This window comes from Heterocephalus glaber, unplaced genomic scaffold (assembly GCF_053883595.1).
Source record: "Heterocephalus glaber isolate CG9 unplaced genomic scaffold, H.glaber_assembly_v1.0 deba00001509, whole genome shotgun sequence".
In the NCBI taxonomy this organism is placed as follows: Eukaryota; Metazoa; Chordata; class Mammalia; order Rodentia; family Bathyergidae; genus Heterocephalus; species Heterocephalus glaber.
Window position 1 is genome coordinate 32964874 of NW_028258325.1, and position 15464 is coordinate 32980337.

General features: G+C 35.6%; 1 protein-coding gene across 27 annotated transcripts in view; it reads left to right on the forward strand.

Annotated features, from left to right (window-relative positions):
• The window catches only part of N4bp2 (NEDD4 binding protein 2), a 176681-nt gene extending 161856 nt beyond the window's left edge, over positions 1-14825 (forward strand). For all 27 annotated transcript variants that reach the window (XM_087187492.1, XM_087187482.1, XM_087187484.1 and 24 more), the window contains 2 exons: positions 7822-7945; positions 9478-14825. In XM_087187492.1, the coding sequence (XP_087043618.1) occupies positions 7822-7945; positions 9478-9523 (170 nt within the window). In that variant the 3' untranslated portion in view covers positions 9524-14825. The remainder of the gene's footprint in view (positions 1-7821; positions 7946-9477) is intronic.
• Positions 14826-15464: the final 639 nt, after the last annotated feature.

Sequence of the window (15464 nt, forward strand, 5' to 3'; positions counted from 1 at the left end):
CTCTTTCTCTTCTTCACTCCCCTTTCCCCTCTCTCCTTTCTCTTCTGTCTGTGTCTCGGCAGAAGAGAACCTGTAGCCTTTGATTTTTCTAGGCATCTTCCTTCCCTTTCTAATTGAAATAAACATTTTGCAATTTGGTGTACATTCTTCCTACCCATTTTTACTATATGTGCATGTGCTTATGTTTAGCTCGTAGTATTCCTTTTATGAATTTTAAGAAAATGAATATACATGGTGTCACATTATAGCATTAGCCAAGCCACTTGCTTAATTTTCACCCAGTAGAGTTTTTAAGACCTACTTATCACGAAGGATCTAGTTTTTCATTGTACTTCCCTTTAATACTCTATGAATATTCTATAATGTATTCACTCATTTTGATGGCCATATAGTAATTGCAGTGAACTTTATTTTGCTTATCAGCATGTGTACTCTTGTCACTATCTTTTTTCTAACGTTTTTATAATAAAAAATTAACTTACAGAAAAATTGGAAGAATCATACAATGAACACTCATGTGTCCTCTATGTAGATTGATTGGTTTTTTTTTTTTTTTTTTGGGTACTTGGGATCGAACTCGGGATCTTGTGCTTTTGAGGCAGGTGGTGGCACCACTGAGCTAAATCCCCAGCCGTATTGGTTTTTAACATTTGGCCACATTTACTTAATCTCTCTAAAATTGCTTTTTGCTGAATTATTTGAAAATAAATTGTAGACATTGTATTGCTTTAGATACCTCACCGTGTGTATCTCTTAAGAACAAATTTGGACAAGCACATGGTCCCAAGTTCAATCCCCAGTACCAAAAAAATTAGAACAAATTTAGAGCCAAAACTGGTGGCATATGCCTGCAATCCCAGCACTTGGGAGGCTGAGGCAGCCTAGGGTACATAGCGAGGTCCAGGCCAGCCTGAGCTACATAGTGAGACCCTATTTTAAAAAATGAAAACTAACCAACAAACCAACAAATAAGAACAAATTTGGTCTGGTCTGTGGATGTAGTTCAGTGGTAGAGTGCTTGCCTAACGTGTATGGGGCCCTGGGTTTGATCCCCAGTACTGGAGACAAATTTATTCTCCTGCATAACCATAATATCCTTATCACTTTTAACATTGATACAGAAATGTTGCCTAATATATACTCTGCATTCAGATTTGTACAGTTGTATGGATAGTGTCCTACATAGCTGTGTCTCCCCCCTGTCCCATCCAGGATTCCGTCAAACATCAGATATTCTCTGTTAGTATCCTATGTCTGTATAGTTTCCTGTAATATAGTTTTCCCTTTCTATTTTTTGTCATCCATATCATTGACAGTTTTGAAGACTCCTAGCCAGTTGTTTGGCAGATTGTTCTACACTTTAATTTGTCTGATTATTTCCTAATGTTTAGACAAATTAGGTTAAATCTTTTTTTGGAGGGTTTAAAATTATACCTAGGTGAGGGCCGGGTTCCGCTGCCTGCCTTGAAAGTGCAAGGACCTGAGATCGATCCCCAGTACCAAAAAAAAAAAATTATACCTAGGTGATACTAAATCATCCTTGGTGAATGCATCAAGAGTCATATATAGTCATTTGTCCCATTATTGATGATGTTAAGTTTGATTCCTTAACAGGAGTAGAACTTTATCAGATTTTTCTTTGTAAATGTACCTTTCTCAGCCAGGTATTATGGTGCACGCCTGTAATCCCAGCACTCTGGGAGGCTGAAGCAGGAAGATTGAAAGTTCCAACTCAGCCTGGGCAATTTAGTGACTTAGCAAGACCCTGTCTTAAAAAATAAAAGACTTGAGGACACACACACACACACACACACACACAGACACACACACACAGACACAGAGTACTTTTTCTTCTTTTTAATTAGTTAATGCTCTTTGGTGGTTGATACTGTGCCCGCTTCAGCAGCACATATACTAAAATTGGTGGTTGATACTTTGTGGCTCTTGTAATCAGTGTTCCTTCCCCTACAACATTTTACTTAGTGGCTTAAGCATGTATTGATGGCCCTTTGAGTCAGTTATCATGTTGGTGGTTGCATAATGGTGTTTTATAATTTGTTTTCATTGTGTTATATTAGTTGACATTCTTTGATGGAGGATCCTACGAACTCAGTAGTTTTTAAAATTAGAATCATGAAAACTTGAGATATAGAAAACAGTTGTGGAGAACAGAAAAGAAAAGATTCAAGAGCAATTTAAACACATTATTATTTAATCTGAAGAAAAGAAAAATTCTTCAGGTATATAAAATACCATAACAATATTCTGTCAAAGATGAATTAATATTCATTTATACTGAACATATATTTGATTATCCTAAATATTTTAGGGATTAAAGGTAAAGGAGTGAAAAAGATATGTACTTCCCCTATGAAATTTGCCATCTACTGGGAAGATGACAGTGAACAAATGGTCACATAAAGACTTAGCATTGGGATAAGAAAATAGAGGTTGCCATGTTGGCGTTAGGGTAAATTCCAAAGTCCCTGCATAATATGTTCCTTGCCTGCCTCTCCAGTCTCATCTTGTCTCTACTCCCCCTTCTTTTCTGTGTGTTTAATTAATCTGTCATTCTTGACCTCCATACTAGTTAGGCTCCTTGTTAAGAGCTTCTCATAGTATTCCTGTTTATCGCAGTGTTTATAAAGCTCATTTTAGCATTGTTAAATGTTTGTCCTTTTAGCCAAGAATTGAGCCAGTGGTGGATATTGAATTGTGATTATCTGTAGTGCTTTTTATTCAATGCTCAAAAAAACTTTTGAATAAATGACTACATAGGTAGGTAGTCCTCTCATTTTTTTGAGCAATAAAATTATATGTGTTTAATGTGTTCAATATCATTTGATATATGTACACATTGTAAAATGATCACCACAGTCAAGTTAGCCCATCCAGTACACCCTGTAGTTAACATTTGTGTGTGTGGTAAGGACACTTAAGATCTACTCTTTTAGCAAATTTCTGGTATACAATATTACTAACAATAGCTACCTGTTGTACATACAATTCCCAGATTGATTGATTGATTGTGGTGGGAATTGAGCCCAGGGCCTTGCACATCCTGGCTGTCCATTCTACCACTGAGGTATATTTATCCCCAGCCCCAGAACTTATTCTTATAACTGAAAGCTTATACCTTTTGACCAGCATATCCCCATTTTCTGCTACCCTAACCCCTGGCAACACTTTTTCCATGTGTTTGACTTTTTAGAATCCACATATAAGTGAAATCTTACAATATTTATCTTCTGTCTGCCTTATTTCAAGTAGCATAATGCCATTCAGGTTCATCCATGTTTTTTGCAAATGACAATATTTCCTTCTTTCTTTTTAAAATCACTGAATAATATTTCTCTGTGTGTGTGTTTGTGTGTGTATACAAACAAAATAGTAGATCCATAATAAAATTTTATTTGGCCATGAAGAGGATGAAGTATTGATACGTGCTATAACATGATTGAACCTTGTAAACATGCTACATGAAAGAAGTCAGGTACAGACAGCCATGTACCATATGATTCCATTTATGTGAACTGTCCCAAGTAGGTAAATCCATGGACAGAAAGTAGGTTTCTGGTTGGTGGAGCTGAAAAGGGGGCTATTTGAAGTGATAGCTAATAGGCTCAGAATTTTTTTTTGAGGTAAGGGAATGTTCTGAAACTAGTTGTGTTGGTTGTACAACATTTTTAATAGAAAATTGTTAATAGACTAAAAATCACTGTATTGTACATTTAAAAGGTGATGAGTTTTGTTATATGAACTTTATTAAAAAAATTATGTGAAGAAAAATGGATTTGAGTAACTTACCCAAGATAATACCTGTTCAAAACCAAGACACAAATTTTCTGAAAGCCAAAGCCCATCTCCTGCATGCTATCACCTGATGTAGCCTGTAGTTGCTGTCCATCACCACCAGATGGTGGTATTGCTGGATAGAAATGTTTTCAGAGGACTATCTGTGGCTCTGCCCTTTGTTGCTTTTAGTCATAATATAAAAGGACTGTCAAAATTGGGGATAAATAAAAAAGTGGATCTTGTATGCCTTGATTGAAATTTACATCACTACCTGCAAAGTAATTTTGCTCCAAAGTCAAACTAGTATTTGATTAAGCCTTTAGGCCTGACCTATTGTATCATAGGGACTTATAGGGGACAGAGGAACATGTTAAACAACACCACAGGAATATATTCAGGAAGTCCAGACTGATCCTCTTTTTCAATAAATTTAAAAGAAAGACACAAAGGGAAGAAGAATTCTTGGGTTAAAAAGTTAAGAAATATACCAGTCAAAATGCAGTATGGGTCTTATTTCAATCTTGATTCGAACAAATCACTTAATTTAAAAAATTTATTTTTATTTTTCATGCTTTTTTGAAACAGAGTCTTGCTGTGTAGTTCATGCTGGCCTTGAACTCAGTATGCAGCCCAGGCTGGCTGACCTCATGGCAGTCTTCCTGCCTCAGCCTCCTAGCTGCTGGGATTACAGGTGTGTGCCACCACATCCAGCTTAATTTTCTTTTAGATAATTGGAAATTTTTAGAAACTGAAGATATTAAGGAGCTGTTGTTAATTTTTTAAGGTGGTGATATTGTGGTTGTGTTTTTTGTTTTTGTTTTTTTTGAGATGTGTTTCTCATTGCTGCCCAGACTGCTCTTGAACTCCTGGGCCCAAGTGATCCTCTTTCCTCAGCCTCCCAAGTGCTAGGACTTCAGGTGTGCACCACTCCACATGGTTTGTGGTTATGTTTTTTTTTTTGAGTCCTTTTTGAGATACATACTGAAATATTTACAGTTTAAATAATAAGCCATCTGGAGTACTCCTAAAATGAGTTATAGTGTTCTTTCACAGGTGATGAACAACAAGAACAACCTGTAACTTGGGAAACTAAACACCCATTAATTCATACAACAAATATTCTTTGAGCTCCTACCTTATTTGAGGCATGTGAATCATCCTGAGAATCACCTGGAGAGCTGCGAAAGAAATACTGAGAGTCAGATACTATAAATGACAACGTCAATGATAAGGGAGCAGTAATGAAGGAGTGATAGGAGTAAATTATGGTTAAGAGATTTGGGCTTTTTTGCATTTAATTTCTTGTCATGCCAGATGGGTTCATTCTGCTTTGCTTCCTGGGGTTGTGATCCTCAATGTCTGTTCCTAGGATATTGTGTAAAATTCTTTGGAGTGCTGGTTTGGTAGTCACGAAGTTCCTAAGGTGCTCTTTGTCATGAAAGTATCTTATTTCTCCATCCATTTTGAAAGATAGTTTTGCAGGGTACATCAATCTGGGTTGGAGGCTGTTTTCTTTTAGGGCTTGGAATATGTCACTCCAAGCTCTTCTTGCCTTGATGGTTTGTGTTGAGAAGTCTGCTGTGATTCTGATGGGCTTTCCTTTGTATGTGATTTGTTTCTTTTCTCTGACTGCTTGGAGAACTTTGTTCTTCTGTTGAGTTTCTGGAATCTTAAGAATTATATGCCTATGTGTAGATTTTTTTAGATCAAGGCTATTTGGAGTCCTATATGCCTCACTTGTCTGTATGTCAAGCTCTTTTCCCCTGCTTGGGAAGTTTTCTGCCATTATTTCTGTGAAGAGATTTTTTTTGTCATCTCCACTCTCTTCTGTTTCTTCATTGACTCCAATCAGTCTTATGGTATTCTTCTTTGCATCATCTAGCAGCTGCTTCTCATGTTCCCTTACAATTTTGAAGCAATTTTTCTTTTCCTGGTCACTAATTGCAATCTCATCTTCTATATCTAAAATTTTGTCCTCACATTGGCTCATTCTGCTGTGTAGACTTTCATTGGAGTTTTTCATCTCCTGGAAATCTATTTGCATCTGTTTTATGGATTCCATTTGCTTCCTATGTTGGGATTCCATCATGTTCCTGAGCTCCTCTCTAGATTTATTAATCATGTCTTGCACTAGGGGCACAATTTTTCCTGTTATCTGAGAAATTATTTCTGATTTCATTTTTTCCAGATCCCCTTTTGTTACCAGTTCAGTGGGTCCAAGTGGTTGAGTATCAGAGTGTTCCATCTCCTTTCCCTTTGGGGTTGCTGTAGGTGATCTGGAAGTCTGGTTTTGAGACTTATTTACGTGTTTTCTCTTTTCGACTGGAGGGGGGGGGCTGTTGACACCTTCATGGATTACCTCCTCTGAGCTGGGAGAAGTGGGGCAGGGGCCAGGAGCAGTGGTAGGGATGGTGGCCCAAAAGCCCTTTCCTGTGGGCTGGGAGCAGAGGGAGGGATGGTGGCCGGGAAGCCCCTTCCTCTGGTCCAGGAGCAGTGGGATGGTGGCTCAGAAGCCCCTCCCTCTGGGCCGGGAGCAGTGGGAGTAATGGTGACCCAGAAGCCCCTTCCTCTGGGCCAGGAGCAGTGGGACAGAAGGTGGCCCAAAAGCCCTTTCCTGTGGGCTGGGAGCAGCAGGAGGGATGGTAGCTGGGAAGCCCCTTCCTCTGGACCAGGAGCAGTGGGACGGTGGCTCAGAAGCCCCTACCTCTGGGCTGGGAGCAGCCGGACTCAGTACCGTGGTCTGGTGGTCCGGTGTCCTCTGCATCTTTGTAGTGTGGAACCAGGTGGCTGTACAGAGGAGTGGGGGTGGGGGCGGCGGGGGGTCCAGTGGATTGTTGCCGGGGCACGGGCTGGGCTTTTGATAGTTAAACTTTTATTTGTATTAACAACAAACCTAAACAACAATGCATAAATTATAAATGTATAGTGCAAACCCTTTTACAAAGTAGACAACCAAGTGTAGGTAACAAACACATGGAGAGAGTTCAATTTTGAGCAATATTGCCAGAAGTAATGGATATGGATTAGAGTAGAAATGGAGATCTTAAGCAAAATAAGGAATTAGAGATGCAAGAGCATTTAGCCTTTTAAAATTCCAAGCTAAATATTGCCCTGGAGATAATGAGACTTGAAAAACCATCTGGTTCTGCTGGAGTGTTAGAGCAACTTAATGAACAAAATATGGAGTGCTTATGTGGCATGGGTGTGTATTTTATGCTAAAGATAAAAACTTGGGCTATTTATGAATGAGGAACAAATATTTATTAAATTCATTAAATCAACTATTTTATCATGAACAGTTTGTTTTTATTCTGTTACAGCTATTGTTAACTTTGGAATTTATCTACTGGCTTTCCAGAGTATGAACTATAGTCTTTGAAGAGGCTCAGGCTCATTCAGATTTTAAGAATTCTCTATCAGGAACCATTTCTTAGGCTAACAGTTGATCATCTTAATAGTTGAACTATGCTTCAGTCTTTAATTACTGTATTATTGACAGCTGTTCCTACGGGATGGTCTATAAAGTATTGCTGTTATCCCATTTTCTTTGTGAGGAAACAGGCACCAAGAATCTAACTGACTTGTTCATGGTCACAGTCATTTAGTGGCAGAGCTGTGACTTAGATTAAAGCTGGCTGGCTTCAGAGTATTTAATTAGGGTTGTGAAATTTCTTATATTTCTTAACAACTATAATTCATTTAAAGCCTGTGTTCATGGTGTATAGTTGTTAGGTGTTATTAATATTGTTTTTGTTATCATCGTTGTAGAGAGAACTTCTTGTAGTGCATGGAAATATCCTTCCTTACAGGGTAAGAAGTCCCATTGAAGTCTTTAGATGGACAGATTGCTGTAAGGCTATGTGGATTTTAAAATATACATGTAAAAACATTAATTTGGGGGCTTTTGAGGTAATGAAACTCTAAATATTCATAAAACCAATTTCATACACATTTGAGTAGTTAAGGTATGTTTTCTGTTGAGAATGTGAAGAGTGATTTTAACTGTTCCAATTCCTGTTGTAACAGAGTTTAAGCAGAATGGCGGTAAGCCCTATCTTTCTGTGATTACGGGCAGAGGGAATCATAGCCAGGGAGGAGTTGCTCGCATCAAACCGGCTGTCATTAAATACCTCACAAGCCATAGTTTCAGGTGAGTATAAATTTCTAGTATCAACAGAGACAACTGCCTGTATACGGCTAAGTAAACACTAATAGTATGTTCAGAACTATTTGTTAAAGTAGTTAACTAAATTTAACCACCTGATTTCAGCCATAAATTTATGTTTAAAATACAATTTTTTCCTGCTAGATGTATGTTGTATCGTAAACTAGAAATAGAAAATATTTTGTTACCAATAATCATTGAATAAAACTATTACAACTTTAAAATTCTAAAAAATTTAAATATATTTGTGCTCTTTTGATAATGTATATTATCAAGGATAAATTAAATATAATTTTAGATTTGCTGTTTAACTCTTGAAAGAAAAAATGTATTTTTAGGTGGAATTGGGGGACTTTTGCTGAAAGATTGCTATAATTTAATGTTTATATTTTAGTTGAAACACTTCAGTTAATATGGATTTATATTTTTAACTTTATAAGTTAAATGCTATTAATTTTTTGTCAAAGACATGAAATGTCCCTTTCCATTGTGTTATTCAATAATAAATTTACAAGAAAAGTCCAAGGTTAAATTCTATTGATGGATAGATTCCCTGTGTATCCTTAAATTCCTACTTCTTTCCAATTTCAGTTAGGGTACCCCATTTTGTTTTGGTTTTTTTTGGTACCGGTACTGGGGATTGAACTCGGGTCCTTGAGCTTGGGAGGCAGGCGGCGGAACCACTGAGCTAAATCCCTGGCCCCACCCTATTTTGTTTTTTTGGGTTTTTTGGTACTGGGGACTGAACTTGGGTCCTTGCACTTGCGCAGCAGGAGGCAAAACCACTGAGCTAAATCCCTGGTCCCAGCCCCATTTTGTTTTTAAAACTTTGTTTCTGCCATATAACAAAATGTTACTTGCCTACATTGTAGAAAATGGTAGCATTAATTCTGAGCAGAAAAACCGGTGACATTTTAGGGATATTTTTATAAAAGTAGTGGTTATACCAGAACATTATCATATTGAGATTAATGATCTATTTCAGAGAGTAGAGCTCTTTGGCATGTTACCCTAAGAGAGTTGAAAGTATCACTAGGCCAGAGAAATCAGGCTTGGTTTCTATATCAGATGTTTTTCTTTTTCTTTTTGGTACCAGGGATTGAACTCAGGACCTTGCGCTTGCAAGGCAGGTGCCAGAACCACTGAGCTAAATCCCCGGCCCCTCAGATATTTTCTTGATGCTTTTTTGATACATAGAAGCAGTGTAGAGTGGGCAACATCTTGTCCTTCATACAGCAATTGGATTTTTAAGAGTCAGGCAAGAGCAGGTTTGAAGATCTTACATTGTGTTTAGTACTCAATGAGTTAGGGATAACCCCGAGCCTTGGGATTATGTGTGACTTGACAGTTGAGTAAAAGGAACATAAGCATATGGTAGAATTGGTCCTAGATATTAATGAAGGAGAATACTTTGATAATAAATACTATTTTAAGCATAGACACTTAGAATTGATTAAAAGATTTCTTACAATTTGAAAAATTTTATCTTTAAAACAACTCTTTTCTCATTTCCACAGGTTCTCTGAAATTAAACCAGGGTGCTTGAAAGTCATGCTAAAGTAAAATAAATGTACTTGATTTAAAAGTGTGAAAGTTTGTAAGTTAAGCTTAGTTTTATTTACAGTAATTCAGTCAATTCTGTTCTAAACATGTTTTATTAGAAATAATGTCCATTTATAAGTCAAAAAACTTTATCAAATTCAAGAAAAGTTTAATTTTTTTACTGAATCAAAGCCAAATAATATTAACTGTTAAGAATATTAAAGAGAATTTTTATTGATTACAAAATATCTAAGAAAATTATCAGCTGCCGTTTTAAAAGTCTGAAGTGCTCTGATTCTCAGAAAGAAAATGCTAGTTTGTATATATATATTTTTTTTACTTTAAGTAGAGTTGCAAAAGTTTCTGTAGATGTTCATGCCCTTTGAAGGGCTGCCTTCAAAGGGTGGTAGTATTAAAGAAAAAAGGTGATCTAACAAAAGAAAAGAAACTTGAATATTTTTGCTTTCAAAGCCAAACTGAAATCATGTCATCTTGCCATATCCTGCACAAAGGAAGACACACTGTTGCACTTTTTCTGTTTTCTATGTGATCTTAGTCTCTTTTTTTGTTATATTCTTTTGTCTCTGTATATTTCTCTTGAGGAAAGTTGGGTCTGTGAGTGTCTTGCAGTGTTTAGCCTTTCATAGCATAGACATTTCAGGCAGTGATATATGCCTCAAACTAAATGGTGATATATATGAAGCATGTAATTTCTAAACTGTAGGTCAAAATCCTACTAAAATAAATCAGAAAACACTCTGATATAATTATAAGAGGAATCTGTACAATTTAGTAAAAGATTTTTGTTTTTATTTTGAAAAAGATCCAACTTTCTAAAAGGAAATTTTCATTAACTTATATTGTTCAATTAGCTAATGAGTCTGGTCAGTATTTAAATTGTAATTTCCTTTACAGAAGTTTAATGTGGGAATGAGACAATGGCTAAATTAAGTTTTATTTTGGGTCATATAGATACTTTCAACATAGGCAATTTCAGCAAAGAATTGTATTGCTTTTTTTTTCTTTTTGTGCGGTACTGGGAATTGAACTCAGGACCTTGGGCTTGTGAGGCAGGCGTGGAACCAATGAGCTAAATCCCCGGCCCTTGTATTACTTTTTGTTCAGCTTAAAAAATTTTGCATTGGAAATAATAGGATTGATTGAGCTGTTACTGAAAGAATTTTGAAATACAGAATTGACTTCCCAAAAGAGCAAAGAGTTTAATAAAAACACTCAAAAACTCATATTTTTATATATCATCAGTGCATACTTTTAAAAGAAGAGCCTTATTGAATTTTATTTCCACAAAAATAAGAATCTATGTTTAATATTTGGAAATGGCTAATTATTGGTATTGAAGTATTATTGACATTTTTATATCTGTAATAATTTGTTAAAAACAGGCAGTAATTTAGCATACTTTTTTTATAATCTTTAAGTGTTGAATACATTAAAAATAACAGTTACTTTTAGCAACTTATTATAAAATTATAATTGTTAGTTAATGAAGTAAAATTTTCATGTATAAATTAATATTTAAAATATATGAAAAATACTAAAACCTGAGGTTACTGGAGTGTGTACAGCTGCATACTCATTTTCTGTGTTTTTTGTATTTCTTAACTGGTTTAAAAAATACTGTTTTTGAGAACTTCAGCTAGGCTTACTTCAGTACTATAATTGTGACTAATAGGGGAGCAGTGAAAAGAAATAGAGACATGGTATGTTATGGACAGAAACCAAATGAAAGAAGCTGTACTTTATACTATATCAACTTCAATTTTAGGTCTTGTTTTGATAAATCTGGTAGCATTATTCATAAATATGTAAGCAAAGTTTGAGCATCATATATATTCTTATGACGTTGTTTAATCTTAACCTGCCTTTGACCCTACTTTAGCACATAATTATGAAGGAAAGATTTATAATCCCTTTTTCCTTCTTTCTTTCTTTCTTCCTTCCTTCCTTCCTTCCTTTCTTTCTTTCTTTCTTTGGTACTGGGGATCGAACTCAGGACCTTGCCCTTCGAGGCAGGCAGCAGCACCACTGAGCAAAATCCCCAGCCCAATCCCTCATTTCTTCTTTTGCCCATATTGAAATCCTATATGCAAGAGGCAAAGATAGTTTGGAGACTTTCAAAGTTTTCATGTATTGGTGTATTTATACCAATATGTGCACTCATTAGAAAAGCTCTTTGTAAACTTAATTTTTTTTTTTTGTACCAGGGATCGATCTCTGTCCAAAAACTTGATATTTTAAAAGTACAGCATTTCTGTAGTTTGGAAGATTTTATTAACAACTACATCTATTGAATTGTCTCTTACTAGTATCTACCAGAGGAAAAGAAAGAGAATTACTATATAAACCCAGGGTTTATGTAGCGGGGCCCCCAGGACTTTTTAAGTGTTTTAAATACATCCATATTATTATTCCAATGTGAGAAATGGAAGCATGTTCTCATACATTTATTGGATGTTCACATCTCTCTATATTATTTTCAAGTTGAAGTTTCTATTTATTAACATTTCCATACTGTTTGCAATTCTGTGATTTTTACATACAGTACATACTATATAGTAGAAATTGTGACTAAAAATGATTTGTATATTGTTAACATATTTTGAGAAGAAAAGCTCACAGTTCTTTTGGATAGTTTCCCATCCTTTTATTTTCGTCTCTTTCTTTTCTTTCTTTCTTTTTTTGGTACTAGGGATCGAACTCAGGTCCTTGCGCTTGTGGAGCAGGCAGCGGAACCACTGAGCTAAATCCCTGGCCCGAGTCTCTTTCTTTTAAAGCTCAAATGTTTTATGCGCTTAGATAAAGGACCCATGTAATAAGGTTAGCTATTCTCAGCTGGAAAGTAGAAACTCTTGAAACTCAGGAAATTGTTCTGACAATGTTTTAACTGTTCTCATATTAAGAAAATGGCAAAATGTATAAAAAATGTGAAAAATAGTTTGTACTTTTTTTTCCAAGTGTTTTTTTCTACATGCTTTCCTATTGTGCAATGGGGTGAAGTTTGATGATGTTTCTGTGTAGTGGTAAAGTACTGCTTATTTTTATTTACATGTAAAGAAAACAGATTTAAATGTTTGTGTGGCCAAAAGAGCATCATTTAAAAGGTAAAGTAAGTTTATATAGGGCGGGGATTTAGCTCAGTGGTTTGGCGCCTGCTGTGCAAATGCAAGGTCCTGAGTTCAATCCTCGGTACAAAACAAACAAACAAAAAAGTAAGTTTATATAGAGTGTATGTTAATGGTGCTTATTTTTAAAAATGTAATTTGTTTATGGTATTACTTAATGCATCTTTACAGAATTTAATGGAGAAACAAGGCTAGGAGACATTTGCATCCTGAAGAGCCTTTTATAACTTCATGTTATATGGTGACAAGGTTTTTCCTTAAAGTTGAGAAACTGACTTTTATGGTCCAAATGATTAACCTGTTAAAAATAAATAATTAAATTAACTTTGTGTCTTCTCATTAAAATGTAACATTGCAGTTATTAGAGAACATAGTATAAAATTTTTAGATCATATATCAGAAACAAAATGTTTCTATTTGTATTATAAAGTAAATGAAATTTTGCTGTTAATTCTTGTACTTTTTTATTGAAAATGTTTATAAGTTTGCTTCTAAAATTTCTTATGAAGCTATTTGCAGATCACATACTTAATTTAATAAAATACTTTAGTCACAGTCCAGTGTGAGGAAGTCTTTCGTTTGATGCAGTATGCATAGTGGCTTAAACATTAAAAGAATATTTTTGTATGTGACTTTGTAATTGAGAGGGACAAGGGTCATAAAAGTTTCATTTCTGTATCACAACTTTCCTTCTGGTTTATTTGGCGCAGCAAATGGTGATTGATTTTTAAACTAGACAAATGGATTAGCTAAGGCTTCTTTCTTCACCCCTGTGTCTTTTGACTGACATCAAGATTAACAATTGTGTCTTTTAGGGACTTAAATAACATTAAGGACCTTATTCAGCTCAAAAAAGGAGAATAACTCACTCATTTAGCAAAGACTTAATATCTTTATTCAGTAAGTATTTATTGAGCTCTTATTACTGGGGACACAGTGTGAGACAGATAGCTTCTCTCCACAGGTATCTTACACTGTAATTATTCTCACCAACTGTTATGTTTATAGTGATTTTTACTCTGGAGTACTTTCATATATGTTCTATTTTAAATCTCAAGAGAATCTTATAACACAGATGGTGCTATCCAAATTTAATGGATAAAGAAATATAAAATAGAGAAATCAGCAGAATTGCTACTTAGTGGCAGAGATGCAACTCTAGCCTATGTTCTCAGACTCCTACTACAGAGCAACTATGTCTATCATAAGAGCAAGAATAGTTACTTATAAATAAGTAATATCCCCTCCTGAGAGATATGTGGCTGCACAGTATATATATACATATATATATACATATATATATATATATATATATAATTATCTGCTATCTATGAGACTGGCTTCCTCCTTTATCCAAAGAAAGCTGGTATTTTGGGAAAACTCACATTGGCAAAAAGGTTTATTTCTCTTTTATCCCAGATATAAAGAATCCAGGACTGATAGGAATGTTCTTCTCCATGAAGCTTTTGGGGACCTAGGATTCTTTTAGCTTACTAGGCTGCCATATCCAGGGTGTGACACTCATTTTTGTAGGCCAGGATAGGTGGCTAAAGCTCTAACCGTCACATGTACATTCTCCTGAAGGAAAGACAAAGAAAGGGAGCTGAGGGTAAAGGCCAGTGGTCTTAAAGACCGCTGAGTTTTGGAAGCTGCCATAGGACATTTCAACTTACATGCCATTGGCCAGAGCTTAATTATATGGTCACATTTAGCTACAAGGGAGGATGGGAAATTGTTTATTTCAGACTGGCATATGTTTAGCTAAAATGAGCGTGTTCTTTTGGAGAAAGAGAATGGATATTAGGAGAATGAATAGCAATCTCGGCCAAATCATGTTTTATCATAATATGCAAATAGTGTGAAGTTCTTTTCTTTTTAAAAATCAGTTCTTAATACATTCCTTCATCAGATCTTTGTTGATAACTTTTTTCTTGTTCTTGTTGATAACTTAGATATACTAGGTATAATAAAAATGAATTCACAGTTGTCTGTGTTTTAACTTTAAATATTTAAGTGATCGTTACCAACCTGGCTGATGAAATAGATGGGCTTTCAGTTGACAGCTACTATTGCCTATATGTATTCAATGTGTTTTACTAGTTACTCAGATTTACTCTCCCACTGGGGGCATTGGGAAAACTAAAAATTCTGGATGAAAATATTAAAAGCACTCTTAAAACCATTGTGTTGATGAATTTTTTTTTTTTTTTTTTTTGGTACGGGGATTGAACTCCAGACGTTGCGCTTGCAAGGCAGGCGCTGGAACCACTGAGCTAAATCCCTGGTCCTAGTGTTGATAAATTAGTAGGGGCCTGTGCCAAAAGTCTAAGTGGAACTTGGGGGCACTTTTGCAAAAGGAGCCTCTCTGTTCCTGACTCGCCTTTAGCTTCAGGTACAGGAGCAAAAGACAAAGGCTAGCAGACTTGGAGACTGATAAAAGTCACTCCATAAAGCTAACATCCTAAAGGGCTTCAGTCTTGAAGGGATGAGGATAAATCAAATAATGTTTTCCTTTCTCCCAGAAGACTTCAAAGAATATTGCCTTGGCACTGAGAGAGCATAAGACCAACAAAACAAAACCAGATGATATATATAATCATTACTGCCCTGCACAGATTATCAGCCCAAAGTCACATAACCCAGGGTAGTAAAAAACTAAAAGAAAAGAAAAAATAAATCTTCAAGCCATCAATTGAATTTAAAGAGGTTTCAGCCTGCTAATGTCATGATTAGCTGCCTGGGAGGGGCAAATGTCTGTCTTTTCAGAGATAATGCACCTTCATCTTGGAAAACTAAATTTGATCAAGCCTGTAGGCCCA